Source organism: Thunnus thynnus, chromosome 14 (assembly GCF_963924715.1).
Source record: "Thunnus thynnus chromosome 14, fThuThy2.1, whole genome shotgun sequence".
In the NCBI taxonomy this organism is placed as follows: Eukaryota; Metazoa; Chordata; class Actinopteri; order Scombriformes; family Scombridae; genus Thunnus; species Thunnus thynnus.
In genome coordinates, this window is record NC_089530.1 from 4,940,495 (window position 1) to 4,967,102 (window position 26,608).

At 39.0% G+C, this 26,608-nt stretch overlaps 1 protein-coding gene across 1 annotated transcript; it reads right to left on the reverse strand.

Moving 5' to 3' along the window:
* Positions 1-513: 513 nt before the first annotated feature.
* On the reverse strand, positions 514-25,941 carry slc1a4 (solute carrier family 1 member 4). Its single transcript, XM_067609397.1, has 8 exons — positions 25,133-25,941; positions 16,381-16,423; positions 13,041-13,106; positions 8,543-8,709; positions 8,172-8,405; positions 6,885-7,079; positions 6,656-6,790; positions 514-4,261 (listed from the first exon to the last, which is right to left on the reverse strand). Exons 1-8 carry the CDS (start codon positions 25,645-25,647, stop codon positions 4,030-4,032), a joined length of 1,587 nt encoding a protein of 528 aa, XP_067465498.1. The 5' UTR covers positions 25,648-25,941; the 3' UTR covers positions 514-4,029.
* Positions 25,942-26,608: the final 667 nt, after the last annotated feature.

Genomic DNA, 26,608 nt, shown 5'->3' on the forward strand with positions numbered 1-26,608 from the left:
TCACTGACAACAACCTTATCAGCCCCACACTGATGTGTAAGACATGTCAGAAAAATGATTACCTATTTAAATAGTGTAACATCAAATATTACTGTGGGCCTGGTTCTACAAAACCCTTTAAAGGACAGTACACCCATATTTTGCTTTTAAACTCCTTTAAGATAAACAAAGAGATTTGTTTTACTATAACCCTGTAGCTTCATGTATCAAGGATGTAGCTGTGGATAAATCCTGCTAAATTCAGCTTCTTATATTCAGAATAAAGTTATTCAATTGATTTAACTGTCATAGTGCTATGTATTGGATGGGAGGTAGTGTTTGATTTCTTCAGGGTAAAGAGATTAAATCCTGTTCATCGAACACACCTGACTGACTCCACCTTTTCATTCACTGGCAATGAAGCTCAGTGATGATTTTGTTGACAAGTGAGGACAAAGATGGACCTTCCTCCATAATGCCCTGAGTAATACTATGACCTAACAATAAGGAAGAAAAAACCCAGTGGTGTTCTCATTTGGGTTGCATGAAAAATTTATATAATGTTGACAGACAGTGGGATCAACAGCAAAGACGCAGCTGTACAGTGTTAGACAGTGACATGGCACAGGAAAGGTAGCAGCTATTCCAAAAACAACCAACATACACACACTAAAAATTAAAGTACATTTCTAACAACAGATTATCAGAAACATTGGCGTAAGAATTCATTTAAAAAGTGTATCATAACAATAAAAATTTTGACACTGAGGGAAAGTGTTAAGAGAAGAAAATACAAATAATACAGAAAGGTTAAAATAATTATAATAAATGAATATCAAATATATATATATATGTATATAGTACATGTACCACATTATCTGTAATTACATGTGATTGTACCAGATATACTCAACAAAACTCTAGTCATAAAACTCTGCTTTAGGTTTTTAGAGCAGTTGTTAGCTTAGAAAAGACATCTTGTGAAATCTCTGATGATGTTGTTGAGTAAGAAATTTTCAAACACACTAGTTTACTTCCTGCTTATAGCAGACAGTCTCAACATGCACACCATGATCCAACACTGCATACACTAAAGAACCAGCACATCATTATGAGCATCTTAGACATCAGGTGACAGCAACATGAATTCAATTCCTTTCACATGCCTCACAAGACTGGAGCAGTCTCATTACGTTTTGTTCCCTATGAATGCTAAATAGTAGATCAAATAAATAGGAAATATTACCACACTTATCATTCAACAAAGCCAGCTGAGAACTTACAAGTGTTTCAGACACACAGAAAAATGTTTCACCCAAGCTCTGAGATGCTATCGCCCTCTAAACCTTCACATTAATGCCTGTCACCACTAGAGGACAGCACAGGCTCATCCTGTCCGTCCTGCAAGGGGAAACCACAAACACTTTGGCACAGCTTCCTTCATGTCAAAGACTATATCATATAGCATGGACAACAACTATGGCACGGTGCAAGTCCAGTCTTACTGTTCCTATCGCAATAATGTAAAGCAAAGATCAATTAAAAACACAAGGCAGTAATTTGGAGTAGTTGACCAATTGAGCCAATGAATATGGCACCAACCAATGTTCCCTTTGAAATAATCCTGCAACCACAAAGCTGATAATTTATCACACTGACTGCATAAACGTATGCTGTAAGTCATCAGTTACTGAGCTAATATCTACCCTTAAATTTGACCAAAATAACAAAAAATTCAGAGGTCTTGGTGGTAAGATTCAGGCACTGTAGCATGGTATGCACTGAGCCATCACCTCAGATGCAGAAAACAATTAAAATACAAATAGCAAACATCACATAACCTCCACTGAAGGCTAATTTCTTGATGCAAGCCTCTGACACACCACTGAGAAAAATCTCTCTGAAATCAAAGGATGGATTCACAAAATAATGACATATAGTATATGATGTCAACTCATTGTGCATTTTGGTCCAGTATTTGTCTGTAAACATTTTATGAATCTTTGTTTTTTAAGTGAATTCCTTATGGATTTGCTGAGAACAAAACCATCTGAAACTACTGACCCTGCTGTCAACTGTCTGTTCTTTAGTAAATAGGAGACTGGAGTGTTTTCATGATGTCAAGCAAACAAGTGTGTTTACAGTACTTGCACACTAATGTTCTATGAACTGTAATTACAGCTAGTAATTATGTCTTAACAGTATCCCATTAGTTCACCAAGAAGCCTTCAAACAATGCAATTCATCCTCTGGTGGCCATGTTGACTGTCAAGCAACATTAGTGAGTTGTATTTTCACAGCTACTACTTTGCTATCTCAACAGGATGAACAGATAAGGGCATTTCTGTTCTGTTTTTGACAGTGAACTGATCTTTATATCATAAAATAAATCTTTTTGACTTTGTGTTTAGTTTCTTACAGTACAGTAGCTAGCTAGCTGCATCATCAGATTAGCTAACCATAATTTAATCTAAATAGCACCAGTAGTAGCTAACTGGTAGCTGCATGTTATCATCGCTTCGTATAATTAGCTTATTAGGCTTATTAGCTAGCAAAGAAAGCCCAAAACAGACTTCACTCTCCCTGGTGACATATTCCTCAGAAGTGTTTAGCAACAAAGCTACTAGCTACTTTTATGGGAACATTAGTGTTTAGGCTTAACGTATTTGTAACAAATAAGTAAGAATGATGCCAACATGAACAAATGTGTGGCACTAAGGGGTATAATTCAAAAAGGGCTGATGCATATATGCAATTTTTGAGAGTTAGTTGAAAGTGGCCGCCTGACCACAGATTCCAGGAGCAAATTTCCAATGTAATTATGGACTGCTGCCTTTACAAAATTAGAGGCTTGGAAAATGCAGATATCAGCTCAGAAACTAAGACAGGAAACATAATGCACATTATTCTGTTTGCAGTTAACTGAGAACCACGGTTATGTAAATAACACAAAGTTCTGTTTACTCAGGGATAAATAGGATCAGTGGGAAGATGGGAGATATAGTGGTCTTTCCCACGTAAAGCCATAATGGCAATGTATGCATGTTAACACAATGGTCACATGGTCCAACACTGGACATGCTTTACCATAATAGGCCAATGAGTCACTAGTTAAATAGGTTGCCAGAGGCTGGTACAAAATAGGTCAATGTCCTAACTTGTCATTTGAAGGATTAATGTTTGACAATGTTTGCTGACGGTCAACAAACACAAGTCTGGGCACAACTTTTTAACATCCCTCTGGATTATGGCATCAACAATTTTAAACCTGGTACTAAACATCCCTTTATTTGACTTTGAAAGATATAGTTGTTGTTTCCATCCAGCTGATATACTGTAAAGCAAATGAGCTGAACAAATAAAATGCAAATACAAACATTTCCACTGGCTAAGCTGAAGTGACTGCACAGGCGTCCTAAACGTGTAATTAAAATATAATTAAGTTTGGCAGACACTGTCCAGCATTTCGTCAGTTGTTAGAGGTCCATAGTTAATGATGGTAATTGTATTTGCTGTCTGAAGATATAAACAAAGAAATGTACTTCATGATGTATGAACATATAAACTAATGGCCTGGAGAATCTCACACGCAAGACAAACAGAATTCACGGGAATGTTTTACAGATGTTTTACACATAGTGTGTTTCTATCTCTGTTTATCACAAAATGTTTAAATCAAGATTAAAAAAATAAAAAAAATTGCAATATTGTTTGCAAAATGAATAATTATCAAATTTCAGTAATTAATTCACTAATTAATTAATTAATCCTAATCCACTTTAAGATGCTTGGATGGAAACCCAGCTATTGAGAAATTGGCCTAAAGTGACTGAATTTCAAAAGCACATCAGCAGCACAAGGTGCACTGTAGACTGTCATTGCTCTAGACAGACTAGAACTATCGCACTTTGTTTTTCTTCACAGGTGAAACCATCAGTGGCCTCATTTTTTTGAACGGACATTAAGTCAGGTTGGTGTCCCATCAGCAGCAACGTCAGAAGTATAGATGTGTCGGAAGGTCAGTGGGCAAGAAAAAAAGTCTCCTTGAGTTCACAGGACTGACTCGATGGCTTCCGGCATGGCCGCTAAGGCTTTGGCTTGGTGCGTGACAAGCGGCGAAGTCTCCTCCTCTGCCTGGACATTGGCCACCGCCTCCACCCGGACCTCCGCCAGCTCCTCTTGCTGCTCTGGCTGCTTCTTCATCTCCTGCTGGTTGATGTGGTGAAGGATTCCAGCGCCTAGAGCGTCGCCCTCCACGTTCACTACTGTGGTGGTACGATCCCTGTACAAAGAGATAAATCAAAGTGGACAGAAGAGACAGACAACCATTAGTCTACTTTTAACAAACATGTCAAAATATATTTCATGGTTAAAATAACTCCTAACCTTTAAAGTCCTAAGATTGATCAACTTTCACCTGAGAATTTTGAGCATTTCACCTGCATTTTATCCACAAGAATAGTCTTATTTGGAATCAGATGTGCAGTATTTCTTCATGAAGACTAGAAATACCACCTTGCGTTTGTATGCCTCCGCCAACCAGTCAGGTTGCAGTTTACATATGTGTATTAGTGTGTAAGTTCATTGAGAGAAACAAAAAACAGAGTCAAATTCCTTGTACTGTATGTGTCCACATGCTTGGCCAAAGACACTGATTCTGAGTAAATAAAAAGTTGTAGCCATGACAGTAGGCAAAGCTTCAGATACGGATGTTGCTGCAAAGAAGCTACAAATTCTAAAATGTGGATACTTCACATATATCACATATATCCTGGCAGCACAGAAGATCTATACAATCACCACAGTTTCAAGGTGGGCACCCAAGATTAGTGTCACCAATTCAGTATTTGACCAAATGTGAAATATGATCACAATCTCTCCTTCTGTTCCTGAGTTAGGGATTTAAATAATGGCTAGAGAAGTGTTTTTGCAGAACATTATGATGTCACAGTGAAGCTGACCTTTGACCTTTTAGATATAAAATGCCATCACTTCATCATTTTATAATATTAGACATTTGTGTAAAACTTTGTCATAATTAGTGTATAAATTCTTGAGTTATGGCCCAAAATGTGTTTTGAGAGGTCACAGTGACCTTGACTTTTGACCTCTGACGACCAAACTCTAATCAGTTCACCCTTGAGTCCAAGTGAACATTTGTGCCAAATTTGAAATAATTTCCTGAAGGGGTTCCTGAGATATCGCCTTCACGAGAAGGGGACGAGCTATCACTGGTGCAGAGGCATAAAAACTAAACTAATATAAAAAAAAGAGCACAACATACTCCTTATCAGCCCTGACCAGCATAGACATGAACTTGCAGCAATAGTGACAGGACTCCCTCTGCTTAATGCCAAGTGTCTTATCTTCAAAACTCAGATGTTTATGTTCCAAAACTTGAGAACTTGTTGAAGCCCTGGAATGAGTTTTAAAAGCCAGACTTTTACACCAAATGGGGTCACATGAAGCAGGATCGTTGTTTCAGATAGAAAGCAGTCATGAATTTCAGCTTGTTCATGTTTAACCTGCTGTTGTGTGTAAGTGTGTGTGTGTGTGTGTGTGTGTGTGTGTGTGTGTGTGTGTGTGTATGTGTTTGTGTGTTTGGTCTGATATTGGTGATTTTTTTCACTCTTTACCTTTTGTTTCTCCCCTGTTGCCCCTCCAGTTGGGAAACACTGATCTAGTTTTGCTTGCAGTGATATTGGTAATGTGTGTGCATACGTGATCAGACGTTGTTTTGTTTTTATGCCTCTGCACTGGTCGTCCGTCTGTCCATCCTATTCTCGTGAAGGCGATATTTCAGGAATGCCTGGACGGAATTTCATTACATCTGGCACAAACATCCACTTGAACTCAAGGATGATCTGATTAGAATTTGGTAGTCAAAGGTCAAAGGTCACTGTGACCTCACGAAACACATTTTTGCCCATAACTCAAGAATTGATACACTAATTATAACAACGTTTCATACAAATGTCTAATAGGATAAAATGATGACATTTTATATCTCAAAGGTCAACTTCACTGTGACATCATAATGTTCTGTAAAAACACTTCTCTAGCCATTATTCAGCACCATAACTCAGGAAGAGAAGGGGAGATTGTGACCATATTATTGGTGACACTAATCTTGGGTGCCCACCTTGAAACTGGTGATTGTATAGATCTTCTGTGCTGCTGGGTTGAAGATTTGTGTGAAGCATCCACATTTTAGAATTTGTAGCTTCTTTGCATTTTGCTTTCTCAAGGTATTTGTATGAGTCCAGCCTCTTCACTTCCTCTCCATGGATGACAACCAGGACAGGGGGCCTCCTGTTCCTCTGGTGGTCCACTACAAGCTCAGCTGGTTTTGCTGATAATGAGTTTCAGGTGATTATTGTTGCACCACGTGATGAAGCTCTCTACCAGTCCTCTGCATGCCTCTGTAAAAATAGTCTTTAAGTGAAGACAGCATGTTTCTCACTGGAAATTATTCACTGGGACCATACATGTCAATATAGTGATAACTTCCATTTTACACATTTAATACCTTTTATTAAATACCTTCACGTCTTCACCACAAATATTATATGAGTCTGGACAGACATGAATGTAACTTGACTGGTTGGCGGAGGCATACAACCACAAGACGGTATTTCTAGGTTTTAGTGTCAGTGAGTTCACAGGCTTTACTCACACAATCCAGTCAACAGCCAGCATGAGGGACAGGTCGTTGGTTGGTAGGCCGATAGCCTCCAGGATGATGGCAATGGTGATGATGCCGCCAGCTGGGATGCCTGCTGCACCGACACTGGAGGCTGTGGCTGTAACCCTAGAAACAATGCAATTATCATATGAATGATCAACTGCTACTTACACCACTATAAGAGAAGCAACAGAAATGTTGTCTTATCGCCTGAACTCACAGGATTGTGAAGATCTGTCCGGCGTTTAGCTCAGCATTGTTGAGCTGAGCTATGAAGACTGCAGCAATACACTGAAATATGGCTGCCCCGTCCATGTTAACTGTGGCCCCGATGGGAAGGATGAAGCGGCTGATTCGTTTGTCTACACCGTTGTTCTCCTCGACACACTTTATCATAGAGGGAAGAGTTGCTGAACTGGTGAGAAAAAGACAAAGAATATTTTTCTATTGGTGTATATTTACATTTTTGGAAGCAGAATATATACAGTATATAAATATTGAATCTTTATCAGCCATTGAGATGAAACTAATGCAAAATAAGCCATAAGAATGTCCATATTGCCCTAATTGGATTATGACAATGTTAGGATCAGTTAACCAGTGTCCCATTTCACAATTGCAAGATTGTCAGGGTTAGACTCGCATATCTATCAGCAATTTCCGAGTCCTACAGGGCTCTCACACGCTCATGCATGGGTTGCATGTACGATGTTTCTGTTGATTCGATAAACATATCAAAAGGGGAAAGGAATTTGTCTTAGGTTGCAAATTTGGTGAAACAGGCTCCAGGTCACAACAGCTTTTCCGGTTTCTGTAGTTTGCAAAGACAGTTTTACAACTTTGTGCACATTATGTGCACATTTTACCTGCCTGAGCAAAATGGTTTTCCTGCTATCAAAATGAAAATATGGTATTACAAAATCCAACTGATGAACTGAAATGTTCATTGAAAAGGTATGTATGGCCCTCCTTTGAAGTTCAAAACAATGAATGTGCTGCTTCCTGGCAAAGAACTATTGAATGTCATCTCAGAGACTATAAGGGCCTCTTTAGATTAGATTATGCTACACTGCACAAAAATCATTGATTCTTGACCATGTTGTTGGGTAATTTTATGAATGGGTTGACAGAATTGTATTGTGCATGGAATATTGTTTGGGCCAAATATTATATTTTATAAATATTTTTATTTGATCATGTAAAGTTATTTTGAAAAACTAATTATGAAAAGTTGACATTTTTCTTGAGTGTGGAACAAGAGGAAAGCTTATGCAATGAAAAGGGTGTGTCCTCTGCAGAGAAGGAATATGCTCAGTAAATTTAAAGGCAACCTGGCAGATTTTGACTTTCTTGTGTATAAATGTAAATTTTCACCTGGTAGTGGATCTAGAGAAACAATCAGTGTGTCAAGATTAAATCTAAAGGTAAAAGCTGAAAAGGGTGAAAGTGTTCAAAAATCTTGGTACAGTCAACAGTTTATTAGGGACCCTGTGATGTGACACTATACCTGGAGCAGGTAGCAAAGGCGGTGGTGAAGGGCGTGATGAGGCCCGAAAGGAAACTGAAAGGGTTCTTGCGTGTGAAACCGAAGTAGATGAGGGGCAGGACGATGCCTCCGTGGATAATGTGGCCCAGGATCGAAGCAAAGATATATTTTCCCAGACTAGTGACCAGAAGAACCACATCTTCCATCTCCACAATCTTACTGCCAACCAGGAACATGATGCCAAAAGGGATATACCTGAGAGAGACAAGAGGACAGAGTTTACCAAGGAAGAAAATGCAGAGGGAAAAAAGTTTGACTGGAACATTATCACAAATCCAAATGTATGCTATAAATACCCCTTTAAAACCCCATATGCATCCAATTCTACTCACCACATGATCCAGGATACCAGCACCATGGTGGCCTCGTTGAAAGCATTGAAGAAACGAATGAGTTCCTCCCCCTCGTCTCCCAGTTTCCTCAGCGCCACGCCAAACACCATGGCGAATAACACCAGACCCAGGATGTTCATGCCATCTGTTTCTGTACCAACAGGCACCTAAAACACACAAGAGAGTCCTTAGGAGACTGGTGAAGAGATTATGGGGAGGAGAGCTGGCTGTGATGATGTTGGTGATGATGAAAATGGGGAATGAGACTAATAGAACGGGTCCTTCAGGACTCCAGGTTTAATAAGCCAGGTTACATATCTGTGTGAGATATAGAGTTTACTCACTTTTCACTCACTTTGAAAAACTACCATCCTTAGACTTACGAAAGCCTTGCAAAAGTTGGTTTAAAGAGCAGCTTTGTGAGGCTGTACTTGGCAGCATGCTCACAATGAAAATATTAACATGCTGATGTTTAGCAGGCACAATGCTAACCTTGTTCATATCTTAGTTTAAGGTGTTAGCATGCTAATTAGCAGTAAACACTGCTAATTTGCAGTAAACACTGCTAATTTGCGTTACCAAAAATATCTACCTGCTGGTGCTAGAGAAAAAGTCAGGGGATCAACATAATCATCAGGATTCATCCTCTGGAAACCATGAGCCTCTGTACAAAATTTCACAGTAATCTATCCACTGTTTGTTGACATATTTCAATCTTAATTGACTAACCAACCAACTAATGTGGCCAAAACTACATGGTGTTCATACTTAAAACAAAATTTTGTTTTCTTAGATCGTGAAACACTGTATGCATAAGAGTGGACTAAAACTGGGACCTCATTAGTAGCCTGTCATGAAAAGATGACATTATGGAGAGCTAAGCTTATTAAACAATAGTGTTGATATTCTCTCAGTAGTTTATACAACACCTCTTGTTACAGAGTGTGTGTGGGTGCGTAGGTCTGGTGGCAGTTTAGGGATTCAGTGAACTGGATGATGGATAACGAAAAAGGACAGGGACAAATCCTGAGCTCAATCCTCTCCCATTGTCCTGAGCTCTCCCACAGCTCTACCAGCTTCATCCTCTGACACTTGGGGGAGGATCCACCATGACCCATAACAGAAAAATACCGTGGGCTGATGCCAAGATCAGATCCTCCAACTGTTCTGCCATACTGGGTCAATAGTAGCAAGCAAGGGCCATACTCATTATGCATTTATCTCTGATCCAACATCCACTAAATCTAACAAAGGCCCAGTGGAAATCTGTAACCTGCAGCCCTCTGCCAGGCTGTGTTTGTTTCCTGTTTAGACCAACACATTATTTTCCTCACACGACCAGTGGTTATCTGGTGGCTAAAGCTGACCTGTCAAATGGCCAACATCTGACTGACTGAAAGCTCATAACACTACAGAAACTGAAAAGATATGTTTTGTGGTCAAGCTAACCACTCTTGTTTTGAAGCTACACTGCAAAGGGCCATATAAATGTGACTCTAACTCTATTTGGCTACAAATGAAGTCATGTGTTGGTTCAGTTACTAGTGTGAAATATGTACATAGGAAGTGACAAATCAAGAGTTTACAGCTAAGTCCAAAACTGTTTCCTTGACACCAGCAAGATGTACAATGTTTGCCCAACCATGATTTCTGAAGCGCTCACACACAGAGAACTTCAAGAATCTGTGAATCCAGAAGAACATCATAAAGAGACACTTTAAATCTACATTAATTGATTAATTGGCCACTTGGGGATAGCACAACAAGCTGTGAACACTGACATATTATCACCTTATAAAGTTACTATGGCAAACATGTTAGCAAATAGTTGTCTATTCATACATCCAGCAGACATGGAGCAACATTAGCATTGATTTGGAGTGGTGTCTGTGTCCACCTGATGAATGTCCATTATTCAGTCTCTCTTTAGCTCTTTGTTTTTTCTTCACCGACTCCTGAGGGAAAGTATCTGCTCCATTGTGTTCACCAGCTAGTCGGTAACTTTGTCTGTCTGCCATTTGGTGCAACTACAGTAGGTAGTAGCAGTGAGAGTGAACCAAAACAAAGAGCTAAAAGACACTAAAATGCTCCATAGAGCTGAAAAGAACATCAGAGTTGTGTGATAATTCTCTGTGGATTTGTCTCTACGACTGACACCTTTCACATAACACATCTGTGGCCATTAAATGAGCTGCAGGCAAAATCCTGGTGCTCGCACTCGCATGCTCGCGGCGTGAGACTATTGCAGGTAATGTCTTTTTCCTCACAAACAATTCACATAATTACATAAAAGATCTCTAACGTTGTGTTTTGCACCATGTTTCAGGAAAGCATCTCTCACACGCTCACACACAAACACACACACAGAGGCTTCTGCTACGCTGAAGCCTCTTGAGCCAATCCACACCACCAACTTTTTTTTAATCATATTTACTAAACACCAGTAGGTTCAGTGAGCTGTCGCTGTGGAGCAACACACTGCACTTTTGTTGTGAAATGTGTACTTATTATGACCTTTAGATTACAACAGGAAAAATAAAGGGGGTACGCTATGTTCTGCTATCGCTCTGGAGCTTGTTTTCTGCTCCGTTGCTAAGGACATGTTGTTTGTTGTTTTAGCTGTGTGTGCTCGGGAATGGGCGACTTTGGGGTGCTTTGTTGTGAAATGTGTAGCGGTTGACGGAGGCAGCTAGCTGTCTCATTAGCTGGAGAGCTAATACGCGGGGTGTTCTAGTCGGATAGCACCGTTTTTGTTGTGTTGTTGTGTAGTTATGCTGGTTATTTGTTGACGTTAGCAGGAGAGAGGCAAGGTACTCTGGGGCGCAAAAAAATATCACCTCCATTGGATTTGGAAATCAGTCCAGACAACGAGAAAGTCTGGGAAGGTTTCATTTTTCACGTTACATTACTACCCATTCACTCACTGGCAATAAAAAAAAACATTAATACATGTAAATTGCTTCACGATTTTACATGTAGAACATTTAATGACTACATAAGCAAAACCTCTACAATTGCAGTCAAAGTCTTATTTTCTTTACACTTATCTATATAGCTGACCTGTACATAGACGCTAGTCTTGGCTTAACCCAGGTTAAGGTGTGGCTTATTACCCATTAGTACCTTATCCTTCAGTCTTGCCGGTCACATAGACAATACCACAAAAAGTTGAGTCTGATTGTGACTGCATTCCAAGAAGCACAACACTCAACCTTTCTGAACCCCTGAACATGATCTGTAGCATGGAAAACATTGCGTGATGCTGCTGATGCTAATATGAGGCTTCAGCAGTCTGAGTCAGCCAAATCAAGTGGGTAACCTCCTGAGTGTCAGTCTTTTTAACACAAAACTCTGTCATTTGGTTTTCCTGGACAGCGTCTCCTTGTTGAGCAATAAGGTAGAGATAAGTTCTGGCAGTCACCTTAAGGTTTATTACAGGGAACCAAACACTGACAATGAACCAACAAACAACCACCAGGCTGACTCAGAATACTGACGCATCATATTAGCTTTGGCTGAAATTTAGAGTGCATTTTTTGAAAGAACAAGAACAGTTTGTACCTGATTTTTACATCATAGTTGTTGAACAAACAGCCAGTTGGCTATGGAGAGGAGGAATGATCACAGGGACCAATAACTCTTTCAATGTAAATAAAGTATAGCAAATAGACTGTTTGATTATTGAAATTTACAGGCTACATAAGATCTCATCTGCTGCTTTTTCATCTTTGCACACAAGAGCAGAGTAGATAAAAGCCTTTTCCCCCTTTGTAGTAAAGCTTCAGCGCTGTATCTTCACTGGTTTATATAAAATGATTGGGTGAGTGAGTTTGAGTTTCTTCTCATGTTTTTTCGGTGCCCTGAGTTTATAATCTTTAAATAAAGAACAATGAGCTGAGTCTGAAACACAAGCACAGCCCGATAAGACAAAATGACGCTCACATCACCAAGTTCACTCTTAAAAATGTCAGCATTTCATTATCAACTTTGAACCCATTCTCCCTAAACCAAGTCTTCCATTAGTCCCAGCTGTGCTTGTTCAGTGAGTATGGTTTGTACCCATGGGTGACTCTCTCTCTCTCTCTCACACACACACACACACACACACACACACACACACACACACACACACACACACAAAGCAAACATGTTATCCAGGGATCAATAGTAACCTTACCTCCTCTTATATGGCCTAGATAACTGTTTGACTTATTTCAACACAGATGAGAGCACCATCTTTTTTTTTAACTTTCTTTTCCTTTTTAAAGGTGCAATTCATAGCATTTTTTTCCAGTGTCTGGCATTAGATACCCTGGTATACTTTATATCTAGTATTAGAGCACAGGAGACCACTGTAAAGACTGCTGTTGGCACAGTTAGTGTTTCAACATTTAAACTCTTCCCATGTTGCTTTTTGATTTTAATACTCCTGTACTTGTATGTGGTTGTGTGTGTGTTATGTGTGTCACTGTATGCATGAGAGGATTCCTGTTCCTACCTTTTGATAGAGGGTGGTCCCGTTGGTGTCGTTCCCTACAGCAACCATCTTGTAGTCAGTGGCATACTGCAACAAAGAGGGCGAGAAAAAACTTGTTGTAGTTAATTGTTTCATGCTGGTTATTCACAAATTCTTATTCTAGTACTGAAATGTGTGGTTATGTTACGTTGCTTATGTGACATGTAAACATTTGCAAATTCCTGTGCTGTATCCTGGTTACAACGTCTTAATTTCAAACCAGAGGCCAATGATGTTGCATTTCAGGTCATGTTAATGAAAGTTTTAAGTAAATGAGTGTGTTCATGTGCACACTTGCATTGGTTATTTGGATAAGTTTTTCTGGAGTTCTGCAGTTATTTATTTGGACACATCATATCCTGGTTTCAGAGGTCCAGCTTATTCATATTTTAATGATTTTGCTATGTGAACAAATAAAAAGAATCTCTAGTAAGAGAATTGTACAGAACAGTGTACAGACAAATAATCAAAACAAAAACTACTCACAAACACTGACTTTAATCATTTCATTAACCTACAATATTGTCCATAGTGTCCATATTTTTTTGTCTTTATTATCAATTCATTACATTCATGTACAGTACCAGTCAAAAGTTTGGACGCACTTTCTCATTCAAATGAATGGGAAGGTATGTCACATACTGATCTACCCTATCTTTCATTGACAGACACTGGCACACTGTGGCATGTATCCAGGTTTATGACTCCTATCTGTGAAAGTATGTCATTAGTCGTAGTTAGTCAGTAACACAAAAAAATATGATAAATCATGCAGTGATGATTCATGCCCTAAAATAAAATTATAACTCTGAAATGGTAATCTATAGAGGATAAGCCCTTTGTGGCACTTGTTGCTAGTGTTTTAATGAAAATCATACAGAGAATCTGAGTCAAGCAATAAATGCAGCCAAAGACAAACAGAAAATTAATTAATCAGCAACAATTTTGAGAATCAGTGAATCATTTAAGTCAATCATCAAGCAAAAATATTCTTTGCTTCCAGCGTCTAAAATGTGATGGATTAAAATCACATTCTAAAATGTGAGGATTTGCTGCCTCTAATGATTATTTTCATAATCAATTAATCAATTGGCCAATATAAGATCAGAAAACAGTAAAAAAAAATACCATGACAACTTCCTAGAGCCCAAGGTGATGTCATTGAAAGTCTTATTTTGTTGGACCAACAGTCCAAAACCCCAAAGATATTCAATTTACTACAATGTTCAGACAAGGAAAAGCAGCACATTTTCTCATTTCAGAAGCTTAAACAAGAAAATGTTTGGATTTCTACTTTAAAATGACTTAATTGATTATCCAGACAGTCGCTGCTTATTTTTCTGTTGATGGACTAATTAATTAATCAAATGATTGTTGCAGCCCTTGTTTGAATCATGTATATAAGGAACTGAATAACAAAGTTTCTTTATGTTCCATATAAATGTCATATCCCAACCATGTTAGGACTCAGGACCGGGATACTAAGTAGAGTGTAAAATTGAGAAAAGACTGTGGTGTGTCTTTTTAACTCCCACAGCACCACTAAGGGTGGTTTCTTTCTGGGGCAGCTTTGGGTTGCGCCTGACACAGATAAGACCCATAGTGAGGTTAAACCTGTGGGAAGACATTCTGGGGTAAGCTGAAAGAGGCTTATTTCGATTAATCAAGACCAGTGGTCAGTCTGTGTCCGTTGGGAAAAGCGAGGTTCTGTTTGCTTATGGCTTCAGAGACCTAGGCACCGATTTACAGATTTTGTACACATGGCAAACTACTTTATGAGTTTTCGCTTATTAAGTCTCAAATTTCCACCACCCAAGTACGCATTCTATGTATTGTATTTTCTTTTTATTTTATCTTATTTTTTATTAATGTTATCAAGTGGGTTTTATTTTCCATCTTATGTTACATTAATGCTTTTTTTTTACATGCTTTTATGTTCTTTTTATGACCTTTTCATGTGAAGCACTTGGTGCCTGTAATTTCTTTTGCTGTAAAGCTGCATTTCTTGTATGAAAGGTGCTATACATATAAAATTATTATTATTATTATTATTATTATTATTATTATTATACTTAAACCATTTAATCTTAAATGTTGTCACTATTGAGTAGATGGATAAAAGGGTTCTTTCATGGTTAAGATAATTTTGTATTGTGTTCATAAATCATTTACAAATACAGTTATAATCTGACAGATGTATATCTGTTTTGCTTATCAGTGCTTTTTTATTTTGTGAGGCAGAGTTTTCAGTGTTAGGAAATGGTCATGCTCTTATATTGGAATGCAGTGAGCATGTGTGTGAAATTGGGGTCCAGTTTAACGCTGTCCATTCAAGTTCAGACAGAGTCTTTTCAGTAACCAGAGCTGCTACAATGCTTTCCCTTTCTTTAAATAGCCCTATAGGATCAAGGTTCCCAACAGCTTTAATAGATTCTGTAAAAACTGAAACAGACTTGGACATGCAGAGACATGTGACTATGGTCAGCCTCCTCCGTGAACTAAATCTTACATTTCATCAATTTAAATGTCTGTTTAAACACCTATCTGCTTGTCATTTTATGTAAATCTCCCCTCTCCTCTGCTATCTTGGTTTAATCCACAGTTGGACCCATTCCACAGGGGCTCTACCACAGTATAGGCAGGCTGGTCGGGGGGGAGTGAATATTGAACTCCGTAACCTGGCTGCACTTTGAAACTCCATTTACTCTCCCTGAGAGAAGTCGCTAACTTGTTTGTGAGTTTATAGTTCATTAGCCTGGTTACAGCCAGTTTATCAAGGCAATTGGTCTGATTATGTGAGTTTGTGTGTCCAGGTGTGCGTGCAAGTTTGTGAACGCCTTCCTTTTTGTGTGTGTGCATACCTATTTTGTATCTCTGTGTTCCCAAATATTGAACTTTCCTGATTCTTATTTAACCTTAACAGACACGATCATAATTCTAGGAAGAGGAGCAGGCCGTGTTCAAGAGCAGCGAGGCGAGGTGGGTTGCTAGGCTTGCTGGAATGGAATGGTTTCACCATGGTAACGGCTGGTAAGGGACAAGGAAAAGAGGCGTTTGGGCAAGCAGGGGAGAGAAGCAGTCTCTATTCTGAAGGTCTCATTAAGAGGCATTATGAAGCTCTCAGCGCTCCAGCCAGGATTTACAGCCGCTGTAAATGAACATGGAGTGGCATCCGCGTGGTTGGTGAAATAAATTCTGATGAACAATCCGCACAGGACACAGGTGGTAAGGATAAACAGATAGAAAGTGGTGATAAGAAAAGGGTGAGTTGATGAAAAAGTGAGGACAAAACAGTGTGGTGTAGTGAGGTGCTGGCACTCACAGAACGGAAAGCAGCAGCCACCAAGTTCGCTGGGAATAAATTCCTGAGGGAGGAAGAAAAAAAAGAGTTAGATTCACAAATTACAACCATCCTACTGCTATTTTATTTCAAGAAAATGACCAAATGTTCTGTTAATGTTTAAGCCAGTGGTTTGTTAAAAAAAATCACAACAGCTCAACACTATCCTCAGAAGTTGACAAGCCTTACTGAACGATGTGGTGAACCCATCTGAACAGTGAATTGTTCACAGGGCAGGTTTGTGATCACACACTGCCTGCACTTTGGCTCTTTTCCCTGGATCCTCCATCAAGTCCACTGCTCCAAAAAAACTCCCTGACAGAGCAGTTGTTCTGGCACCAATCTACTGTCTGGTTCATCTTTTATTAAAACAAATCAGCAAGGTTTTAACAAGGATTATGTATTCCTGGACCTTTCATTTACACTTCATTTTTCCCTTATTTAATTCCTTGTCAAGAGGCATTCAGTAAAATGACAAAGATGACACACAGGTTTAGTTTGTTTCCCCGTAGTCAGTCATCTACACTAAGACTGCATTGGTTCCTTGTTCAATCAGCTAAAAACAACCTTTGTTCACATTCAGCTTCAGACATAGAGGAAGTATGACATGCTTACAAAAGCTCTTCCAAAACTCTTTTGGTTTAGTAGTTTAGTAGTTTTCATTGCTTAAAAGAGTTTTCGACTGATTTAACATTGCACTCCTATAACATTGTTGGACTCTATGTTTTCTTCTCCCTTGTCAAAACCTGACGCCTACATTACACACAATTCAGCTGTATTATGCTAGTAGCGGCTAATGTAGCCTGGAGCTGCTAGCCTCCAGTAGAGATGAGGAGCAGCTACAGAGGTCTGGAAACGTCACTGATTTCTAACTCCACACCCCGAGATTTGTTTCATTTTCAAACTTGTAGTCTTCAGCCCCAACCAACGCTGACTCAAATGACATCACTTGAGGCAATATCAGATGCTTACAGCTCCCTCTAAAGACACAAAAAGCTTTATACTACTTTATATATACTAGAGTACTCCCCAAAATCTGTAAATAGACCGCATGAATCACTGGCGTTCCCTTTTCAACCTAACGTTTCCTTAATCATTACTTTTTAACCAAGATTACCAGGTATATAAATAATACATACATGATATATGTAAAACAAAACTGTTTTGGTCAGCAGCTCAAAAAACACTCATATGAGTCTGTTTTGCCATCTTGGTATGACAACTTGTATTATTTGTCATACCTAAAGAGTACGGTCTAGACCTGCTCTATGTGAAAAGTGCCCTGATATGACTCTTATTGTGATTTGGCGCTATATAAATAAAAATGATTGATTGATTGATTGACCTTAGTTTGAAGTTTTCATTTTACTCTCGTTACCAGTCATCTAATGCCATGGTACATTTAAAGAATATTTTGGGAAATATGCTTACTCCCTTTCTTACCAAGAGTTAGGTGAGAAGATCGATAACATTCATATTTGTCCGTTAGATATGGGGCTATAGAGGAGGTGGCAGAGGAGGCGGTTAGCCTAGCTTAGCATAGCAAGAGAGCAGCTAACCTGGCTCTCTCCAAAGGTAAAAAATACACCTACCAGCACCATACATACATACATACATAATCCATGCACAAATATAAATGTCAAAAAGACAATTTCTGGTTTATAAGGGGGAGTTGCATGCTGTAACTATTTCTTGAACAAGAAAGAAAACAAACGAATATGCATGTTTCCAAATGTAGTGTAAGCTAACATGTTAGTATGGAGAAGCTAGTAACTTGCTTTCCATACATGGAAAAAAGTCTTTCTCATTATTCAAGGATGAAAATTAGCCAGTGGAACGATCAGCCAAAAATTGGATTTTTCATTTTGAAGGATGAAAATAAATGATAGGAGAACCTAGCAGAATTTAAATTACTTTCTGTGACTCCATTTGCAACCAGAAAAAACATAAATGTGACTGTGTTTGCATTTTGTGGCAGGATAAAGAATTCCCTTTGAAAATATAATTTATTATCCCTCTTTAGATAAAAATAGGGAGTAATCTAATCTGTAAATTTTGGGCAGATTTTGTGTCATTGTCTATAGCTAACCACAGAGGTTTAATACAAACATACTTAACCCTATAACAAATAATAGGTCATGTAATTAATTATTAAAATGACATTAAACAGTGTTGGTAGGATGTCAAGCAAGAACCATTTGCTTCCCTTCAGGTTGGACTCTACCAAAGCTCAGAGTTAACCACAGGTCAAAATTAACAAGGAAGGCTGTATGGGTCAAACACTCATCTGGACCCTGTTTACTGTGTCTACAACTGTCCTCTGTTGTTTGTAGACACCTGAGCCAATCATGCATGAGTGTATTCTGCATGTTTAGTGTCATGGCACAGTCACTAGTTAATAAAGCCTCATTTGTGCATGTTTGCCCTTGTTCTTTTCTCTTTATCCAAACCAGTTTGACATCTAAGCAGTAGGCCTACAGCTATGGGCATTTTGACTGGTCCTCTCTTCCCACAGGCTTACTTCAGGTGTAGAACTGAAGTTTAGGTAAGAGTAAGGATGGGTTTAGATGAAGAGTTAAAGTCATAATCTGGAGGTTTAAGGTTGCAGTGAATATTATTTATCATCAACAAAACAAAAATGGGGGTATTATTTGCCTGGCTGTACAGGCCCAGGTTGATATGTCCATGAATAAGATGTACAACATTTGGTTTGGCTCATTCATTGAATGTTGATACTCCAAATCTGCAAAAACTCTGCAGTGTGCATCAAAGGAACCACATTATAGGAATTAAAATGTTCCAATACATACAAATAAAAGACATTAAAGAACTTTTGTATAGTAAAATGTATTTTCGGGAACTGGTTAGAGCTGTAAAGGCATCACAACTGAACTGAACTGGATTCCCTTACTTAAGAATGATTGAAATCCTTCTAATCCGGCCAGTTTGCATTTGAACTGGAAAGCATCCAGTTGACTGGTTCACCTCATTTGAATTACATGAGCTGCTGTTGTTTGCCTGTCAGGGTGCAGCATAGTAAAGTATTTGCTTTAAGACAATTTATTACACCTCAAATGGTTTAAAAATTCTACCTTAACTAAATTATAATCATTTTTAAATTAAATGTGTTTTTAGGGGTTTAAAATAGCAAGTTATCAACATTGTATATTTTGACACATCCTGTTTTCAAGGTTTCCGTATTTATTTGCACATTACTTTGCTGTTGTACACTGTCTTGATTTAGTAAATTCATCACTTATGCTGTACTTTGTCCATAACTTCTGTTAGTTGTTTGCACATTACTTGACTATACTTCTAGCAAACAAAAATTACATCTCTCCACTTAAAACAGTGGGATATCAGACAAATATAAACTCCAGTTATTAATATATGCTGTGAATATCAAAAAAGTATACATCAATGATGTTTTGTCACAAACTAAACTATATAACTAAGAGACAAAATCAAAAAGATTTAAGAGAAATGATGTTCAATGTATAAGAGCAAAGAAATGTGTAAAGATTCAAACATTTAAAAAACAATAGCAACTATCTGAAAAACTTATCCATAAACACATTTGTAACACAAATGGAATTTCATATTCATTAAAGGCTTGCAGAACAAACTATTATTCACTAAACCTGAAACTCATAAATAAAATTATTTGGGATTTCTATGCATGGTGACCATACTACTTCCTGTGGAGAAAACCCTGAAATGTTTTGCTCCTACAAAATGGAAAAAATGATAACATTCAGCCTTGAAGAAAGTTCATTATTCATCTCACATATAGCTGGTGCATCATCTCTTTGGCCACTACTATAAATCCATTATGAAAACTTTTTCCTTCAGTCTGTATAGGCACCATACGGAGTTTATTTTCACTACTGTAAGTAAAGCACACAGAGGATTACTGGAAGCCTGCAGGCCTTTTCCATGTATTAGTGTGTGTTTGTGGTAACATTATCCTCGGGGTCACACTACATTGTGCAAAGAAACACAAACTTTGCCCACTTTTATTCCCATGGCCAGACCACAGCCAAGCAATTCAGCCCATAAACCCCTGACCCCTATCAACTGCGCCTTCAGTCCAGGGTCAAACGCCGCTTCAGCTGTTTAATATGTCAGCTCCACTTGTCACACTGGCAGGTAGCCATGCTGTCTTCACTTGGTCATTTCTTTTCCTTTATAAAACTGCTAAGAAATGAATTGTTTGGTTAACTCTTTTTCTCTCACACTCTTCTTCTTCCCACGAATGAGGTCAGGTTTCCTCCTATCACATGACTGAGGCGAGGATCTGGATTAATCCAGGGGAACCAGAGCTGAGAGCTGGCAGGCTTTTCCCACAGAGACTCCCCAGAGCCCCACTGCCTCCTCTCTGTAGACTGATTTTTAAAGTTGTTACATAACAACTTGATTTCCTAATTCATTGAAGCCAAACATCATGCAGGATCCTTTCAATTCAAAGCAGCACAAACAGCCATTCTTCCGCTGATGCTGGAGTGCTTCTGTCTTTTTGGTGGCTTGTGGCCTTAAATTTTGAGTCAAATACTTGTGGCTATGTTACTGTGCAAAACAAGAAAACAAAAGAAATAGTCATTCTGCAAGACTTGCTTTTATTGACTTTTATCCTTAATTTGTTTATGAAATGTTTTCCTTCATTGTAAGCAAAATGTTCACAGACTTTGGCATGATACGATAACGATGTGTGGCAAATCTGGAAACAATAAACTACCTTTTATCTCTAACAACTTTCTAGAAAGTTTTCAGGAAAATTTGATTTTGAATAAGGTATTGAAATGGAAGAGGAAATCTTTATGAAAATAAAAAAAATTTGCCTAAAAATGTTCACTGCAGGCAGTATCATGTATGTGCATCTTGCAGGACTTTGTTTGAGAGTTTGTTGGCAGCGTTCAAAAAGTGTTTTTGTGTAGTTTTGCATTTTGTGTAAATTAATAAAATACAGTTAGTTTTGTGAGATGACGAGTTTAGTAGTGGTGAAAGTTTTGAGTGAATGGAGCTTAGTTAGGAGAAATACATCAAATGTCTTGATTAAAACTAATAAACATATCTAGTGAAACATGTGCCCTCCCAACAACCCTCCTCACAATATTAGGAGGGTAATATTGTATACTTAGTGTTTTTGGTCTTGATATTATCAGTATTGTCTCTTGTATTGGTTGTCGCTTCTTACTTACAAATTTGTACTTGTGGCTCAGTCAAAATCATGTTTAAAGGGGAACTCAAACAATTTTACAAATCAAAGTGTATTTACATGCGTGGGGGAGTGCGACTGTAAATGAAAAAAGTGGGAAAAAAAGTTGTATAAAATCTTTTGTGACTCCAGAGGGAGATTAGCAAAAAAAAAAAAGTGGAGTTAAAAGGAAGTGAGGTTAGCAGACCACTGTAATTGCTCCTCATCTCTGCTACATTAGCCAGGCTACATTAGCCGCTACTAGCATAACACACCTCTCTCTGATCTCTGAGCCGAACTGTCGGTGATCAAGTTGCATTGTGGGTAATGTCGGTGTCAGGTTTTCACAAGGAAGAAAAATGCTTTTAATCAAAACGGCTATGTCTCTGGTTCTGCAGCATCAATTTAGATACTTTTTACTCATTCATACTTGGAGTAATCGGTGGGGTACTTATGTCATTAATCTGCAATTACTTTCCTGGTCTTGGTAACACCTTTGTGGTTAATTAGTCACCTCTCTTTGTGTTGGCAGTATGGCACAACATACTGTAATATTAATGAATTCATGTTTCTTTCACACATTTAATTCTGTATTTATTTCCATGTTGTTTCTATAAGCATGGAACACATCACTTTATGTAAGAGGATTTTCCCTCTAAAGACTAGCAGAGAACAAAAACGCAAGAGCTTTAATAAACTGACTACAAGTTTTCAGGAGAAATCATTCCAGCAGAAGAATTTTGCTCATCGTTCAGTGTGACTAGCAACTGCCTGACATATTCACTTTCTAGCTGAGACTTAGTCTAGATGAGAAGAATGATACTACTCACATGTGTGTAGCCTAAATATGAAGCTAGCAGCAGATTATCTTAGCATAGCATAAAGACTCAAATTTAAAGGGGACATATAATGCTTTTTCTGGTTTTCTGTTATTTATATAGTGTTATAATGTCAGATATCTATGTTAAACATGGTCAAAGTTCCAAAACTTGAGTTTAACATATGTAGAAATGCTCCCTGCAAGTCAAAAGCCAGTATTCAACCTGCCTGAACAATGTGTTTGGGACAGTTTTTTCTGCCTTGCTGTGTTTTCGCAGACTCTGGAGCCAGCGGAAGTCAGCCAAGACGCAGCTTCCAGAAGCTAACCAATCAGTACAGAGTGGGCTCATTGGATGGCGGGGCCTTAAAGAGACAGGAGCTAAAACAGCCTGTTTCAGACACAGGCTGAACTGAAGGACTGTGTAAAGGGTCAGTATAAGATAAATAAGGAGTTTTTTGAACTACAAATAATGCAAAGATATTCCACTAGAGCCCCAGAATAAAAATATAGACCTGGAAATCCGCAGAATATGTCTCCTTTAAAACATCCTCCAAACTGTCAACTTAAGTCCAAATCTGTCAGCATGAGAATAAAAATAAGAAAAAAACTCCATCAGTACTAGCTGTCAAAATCTGTAGTGAAATGTGGTGACCAGTAAAAATGTAGAATCTATATAGAAGTGTCTGAGGCTGAGAAATAAAAGCCAATTGCAGACAGATAAGTGCTGACAGCAGCAGTGTTGAGTTTGTACCACAGTGCTGCTGCTCCTCAAAATACATGCTTTCAACAGGTGTCAGCTTTCCCTCACACTGAGAATTTATTATTAGGACATCTCATGTATGTGTATGGGTTACAGAACGCTGGTAACCATGCTGATATTTATAGGCTGAGGCTGCGAGAAGCTATATTCTTTAACTTTATGTGAACTGTTTTCACATTTAGAAATGTAAATCAAACACAAATCCCTCAAGGACCCCCAGAGGCCCGCACTCTGCAGTCTGAGAACTAGTTATGTGTAACATGGCAGATAGCAGGCTCACATATCTGGCTGTGTATGTAATAATGGCCCTGCTATATTGTGAATGGCACTGATGAGGTTTACCCAGCTCCTACCAAACACTTGAACACTGACTTAACTCTTGAAACAAGTTAGTTAAAATCCATATCAATCAGTCCCCAAGATCTGGACATGCATCTGCAAAAGCTCACTGTTCCTTTCCCACATTTCCTTTTCCACTTAAAGGACAAAGCCAGATGTTATGGCAGGAGTTTCATCCCCTCTGCCATAGCATTGATAAACAAAATACCCCAATGACTGTAACTTATGTATATGTGCTATGTATGTGTGTATGAATGTGGATGTATGCATGTATGCATGTCTTTCATGTAGTAATCTTGTGGATGTGTACTGCATTTATGTATCTGTATTTATGCGAGGCTCTGTACAGACTGTGGCAACAAATTTCCTTGAAGGACAATAAAGAATCTATCTATCTATCTCAAAAGCATGGCTGAGTAAGTAAGTAGCACTTCAGCATTTCCTTCCACTGCATGCAGAGCTCAGTGGTGGAGGATGTAATCAGATCCTGGAGTAAAAAGTGATGCCATATTCCAAGTATTATCAGCAAAATGCACTTAAACGTATTGAAAGTAAAAGCACTTATCATTGTTGATGCATTAATCTGTAAGCAGTATTTTACTGTTGCAGCTGGTCAATGTGGAGCTAATTATAACTACATTATATACTTTTGTGTCATTTAATCTGTAACAATGCATCATATTTCATAAGATTGTCATATGTTTTGTGTGTAAATCTTAATCAGCAAAGTAACTACAGTTGTCAAATAAATATAGTGGAGTAAAAAGTACTATATTCCCCCTTGAAATGAGGTGGAGTAGAAGTATAAAGCATGGTGGAAGCACTCAAGTAAAGTACCACAACATTGTACTTAAGTAAAGTACTTGAGTAAATGTACTTTCCACCACTATCTGAGATGCATCTGGAGGAAAAAGATGGTTGTAGCTGTTTCCATGTAAAGTTCACCTCCTGCAGGTGATGAATGCTGGAATGACAGTGTGCTCCTTCATACAGTCTATCCAACTCCATCCATCACTTCACTTTACACTGTGTGTAACTCTTGTAACTTATAGCTCATGCAGTTTGTGGAGTCTCAGTTATAGGAGTTAGACACAGTTAACTTTTAAAGCAACCATAAGGTAGACATTGTACATATAACATAACAGGGAGGAGAGCTTATATTGTCAGTGGTCTAGATCTTTAATTGACCGCTTATAACTAAACAAACATCACTATCATCAGATAAACTGCAGGCCACACTGACCGGCTCTACAGCTACGGTTAGACTGTTGAAATAGTTCATTATGACATTATGACATTTAGCCAAAAGATGATGCTTCATCCACCTACAGAATTACATCAATTCACAAAAAGTTGACAACCTCAAGGGCTAATTTTGGGTGTTTTAAAACAATAATATTCCGAAATATCTCCACACCCATCAGCCTTTACAAGCGTGAGTGCGCGCACGCTTGGATGTCTCCAATTCATGTGTGTACCTTTCCATTGCGCCCGAGGCATGCTGTGCCATAATTCCCCTCAGAACCACTACAAAAATCACATCAGGCTGCTTCATATTCAACGGTGGCCTACATATGGGTGTTTAATTTGTGCAAAAATGATTAAAGAGTTGCTACTGTACCTGGCCAGATCTAAAAACGAGTCAGCTGTCTCCTTGTCGCTGCTGACGCTCTCCAGTCCCAGGCTGTTGGTGTTGAGGGCTCCTGCGCCCACGCCGGGTTTGATGATGAAGGCCAGGGCCACCCCGATCCCCGAGGCGATCAGTGTAGTCACCAGAAAGTAGGCGACCGCGATGCCCCCCAGCTTGCCCAGGGAGCGGGTGTCCAGGCTGGCGGCGCCGGATACGAGGCTGCAAACGACCAGGGGCAGGATGATCATCTTCAGCATCCGGAGGAGCATCTCTCCGGGGAAGGCGAAGTAGGTCATCTGCGCTTTGGTCAGGTTCATGTTGCGGACCATCATGCCGAGCCCGACGCCCACCAGCACCCCGGACACCGTCATGATCACCAGCAGGTTCTTGCTCAGAAACTCCATCAGTTTTTCCCTGCAGCTCTTCTGCCCGCTTTTGTCCAGGATCCGGTCGGTGGAGGCCGAGCCGGGCATGGCGTGCCCGTTGATCTCGCTCTTGTTCTCCATCTTTTCCTCAGCAGAACAGCGTGGGAAGCCCAGTCCGGTTCCAGGCAGCGTGGGTTAGATGTACTCTCGCACGTTCGGTGCACGCACTCTGCACAGCGAAGGCTGGACCCGGCGTAAAGGCTGAGCGCAGAGCGGACGGAGAGCCAATGGAGAATGAGCGACGACACAAAAAGCCAGTGGAACATGCGCACATAAGCTGGTGTTTTATACTGTGAGAAAATGATGCAAGAGCAGGGGAGATTGCCGGGGTCTCTGGCAATGTGACACATTTCCCTGCGTTGAATAAGAAACATTTCTATGGTAAGAGCACCAGAAGGATTAAGGCTTCCAAAATGTTTGGCACCTTCTCTGTCCGGGGATTCCTCTAAATGTTAATAACATTAAAAAAACAACAACAACCTATACAACTGTATAAGGATGACAAGGCTTCACTATGACCCCTTTTATCTCCTCTACTCTTTGAGAATATTTTCCTTGGAATGGAAGCAGTTTGGCAGATTAAAATGTAAACGTAAATTTTGGCGCAAAATGATAGATAAAAGCTGGGTTTTCCAAGTGTTTGTCGGTTCTACTGAACTGTATAAATACACTTCTTAGGTCCTATGGTTCTTTGGAGGCGCTGCTCTTTACAGAAGCAAAAGGATTATGCTATTTTTCAAGACAAAAGAACCATTTTAAAGGTTTTTCTCTGAATGTCTAGTGTGAGCATTGGACATTCATCCACTGACTGACAGTTGAAATGCAGGGCTGCTCTTTCCCAGCAGTCTGGTATGACAAAGAGATTAAGTATAATGCTTTCACAAACCTGTCAGATCTATTCAGTGCAGATAATAATACATTTATAATAAATTATCATGACAAGTAACGACTGGCATACTGGTCATTTTCTTTTGCTAACGACATTTCTCCTTATTCATTATTTTCACCTTACAGATCTTTGCACTTTAAGATTTTGTAAGCA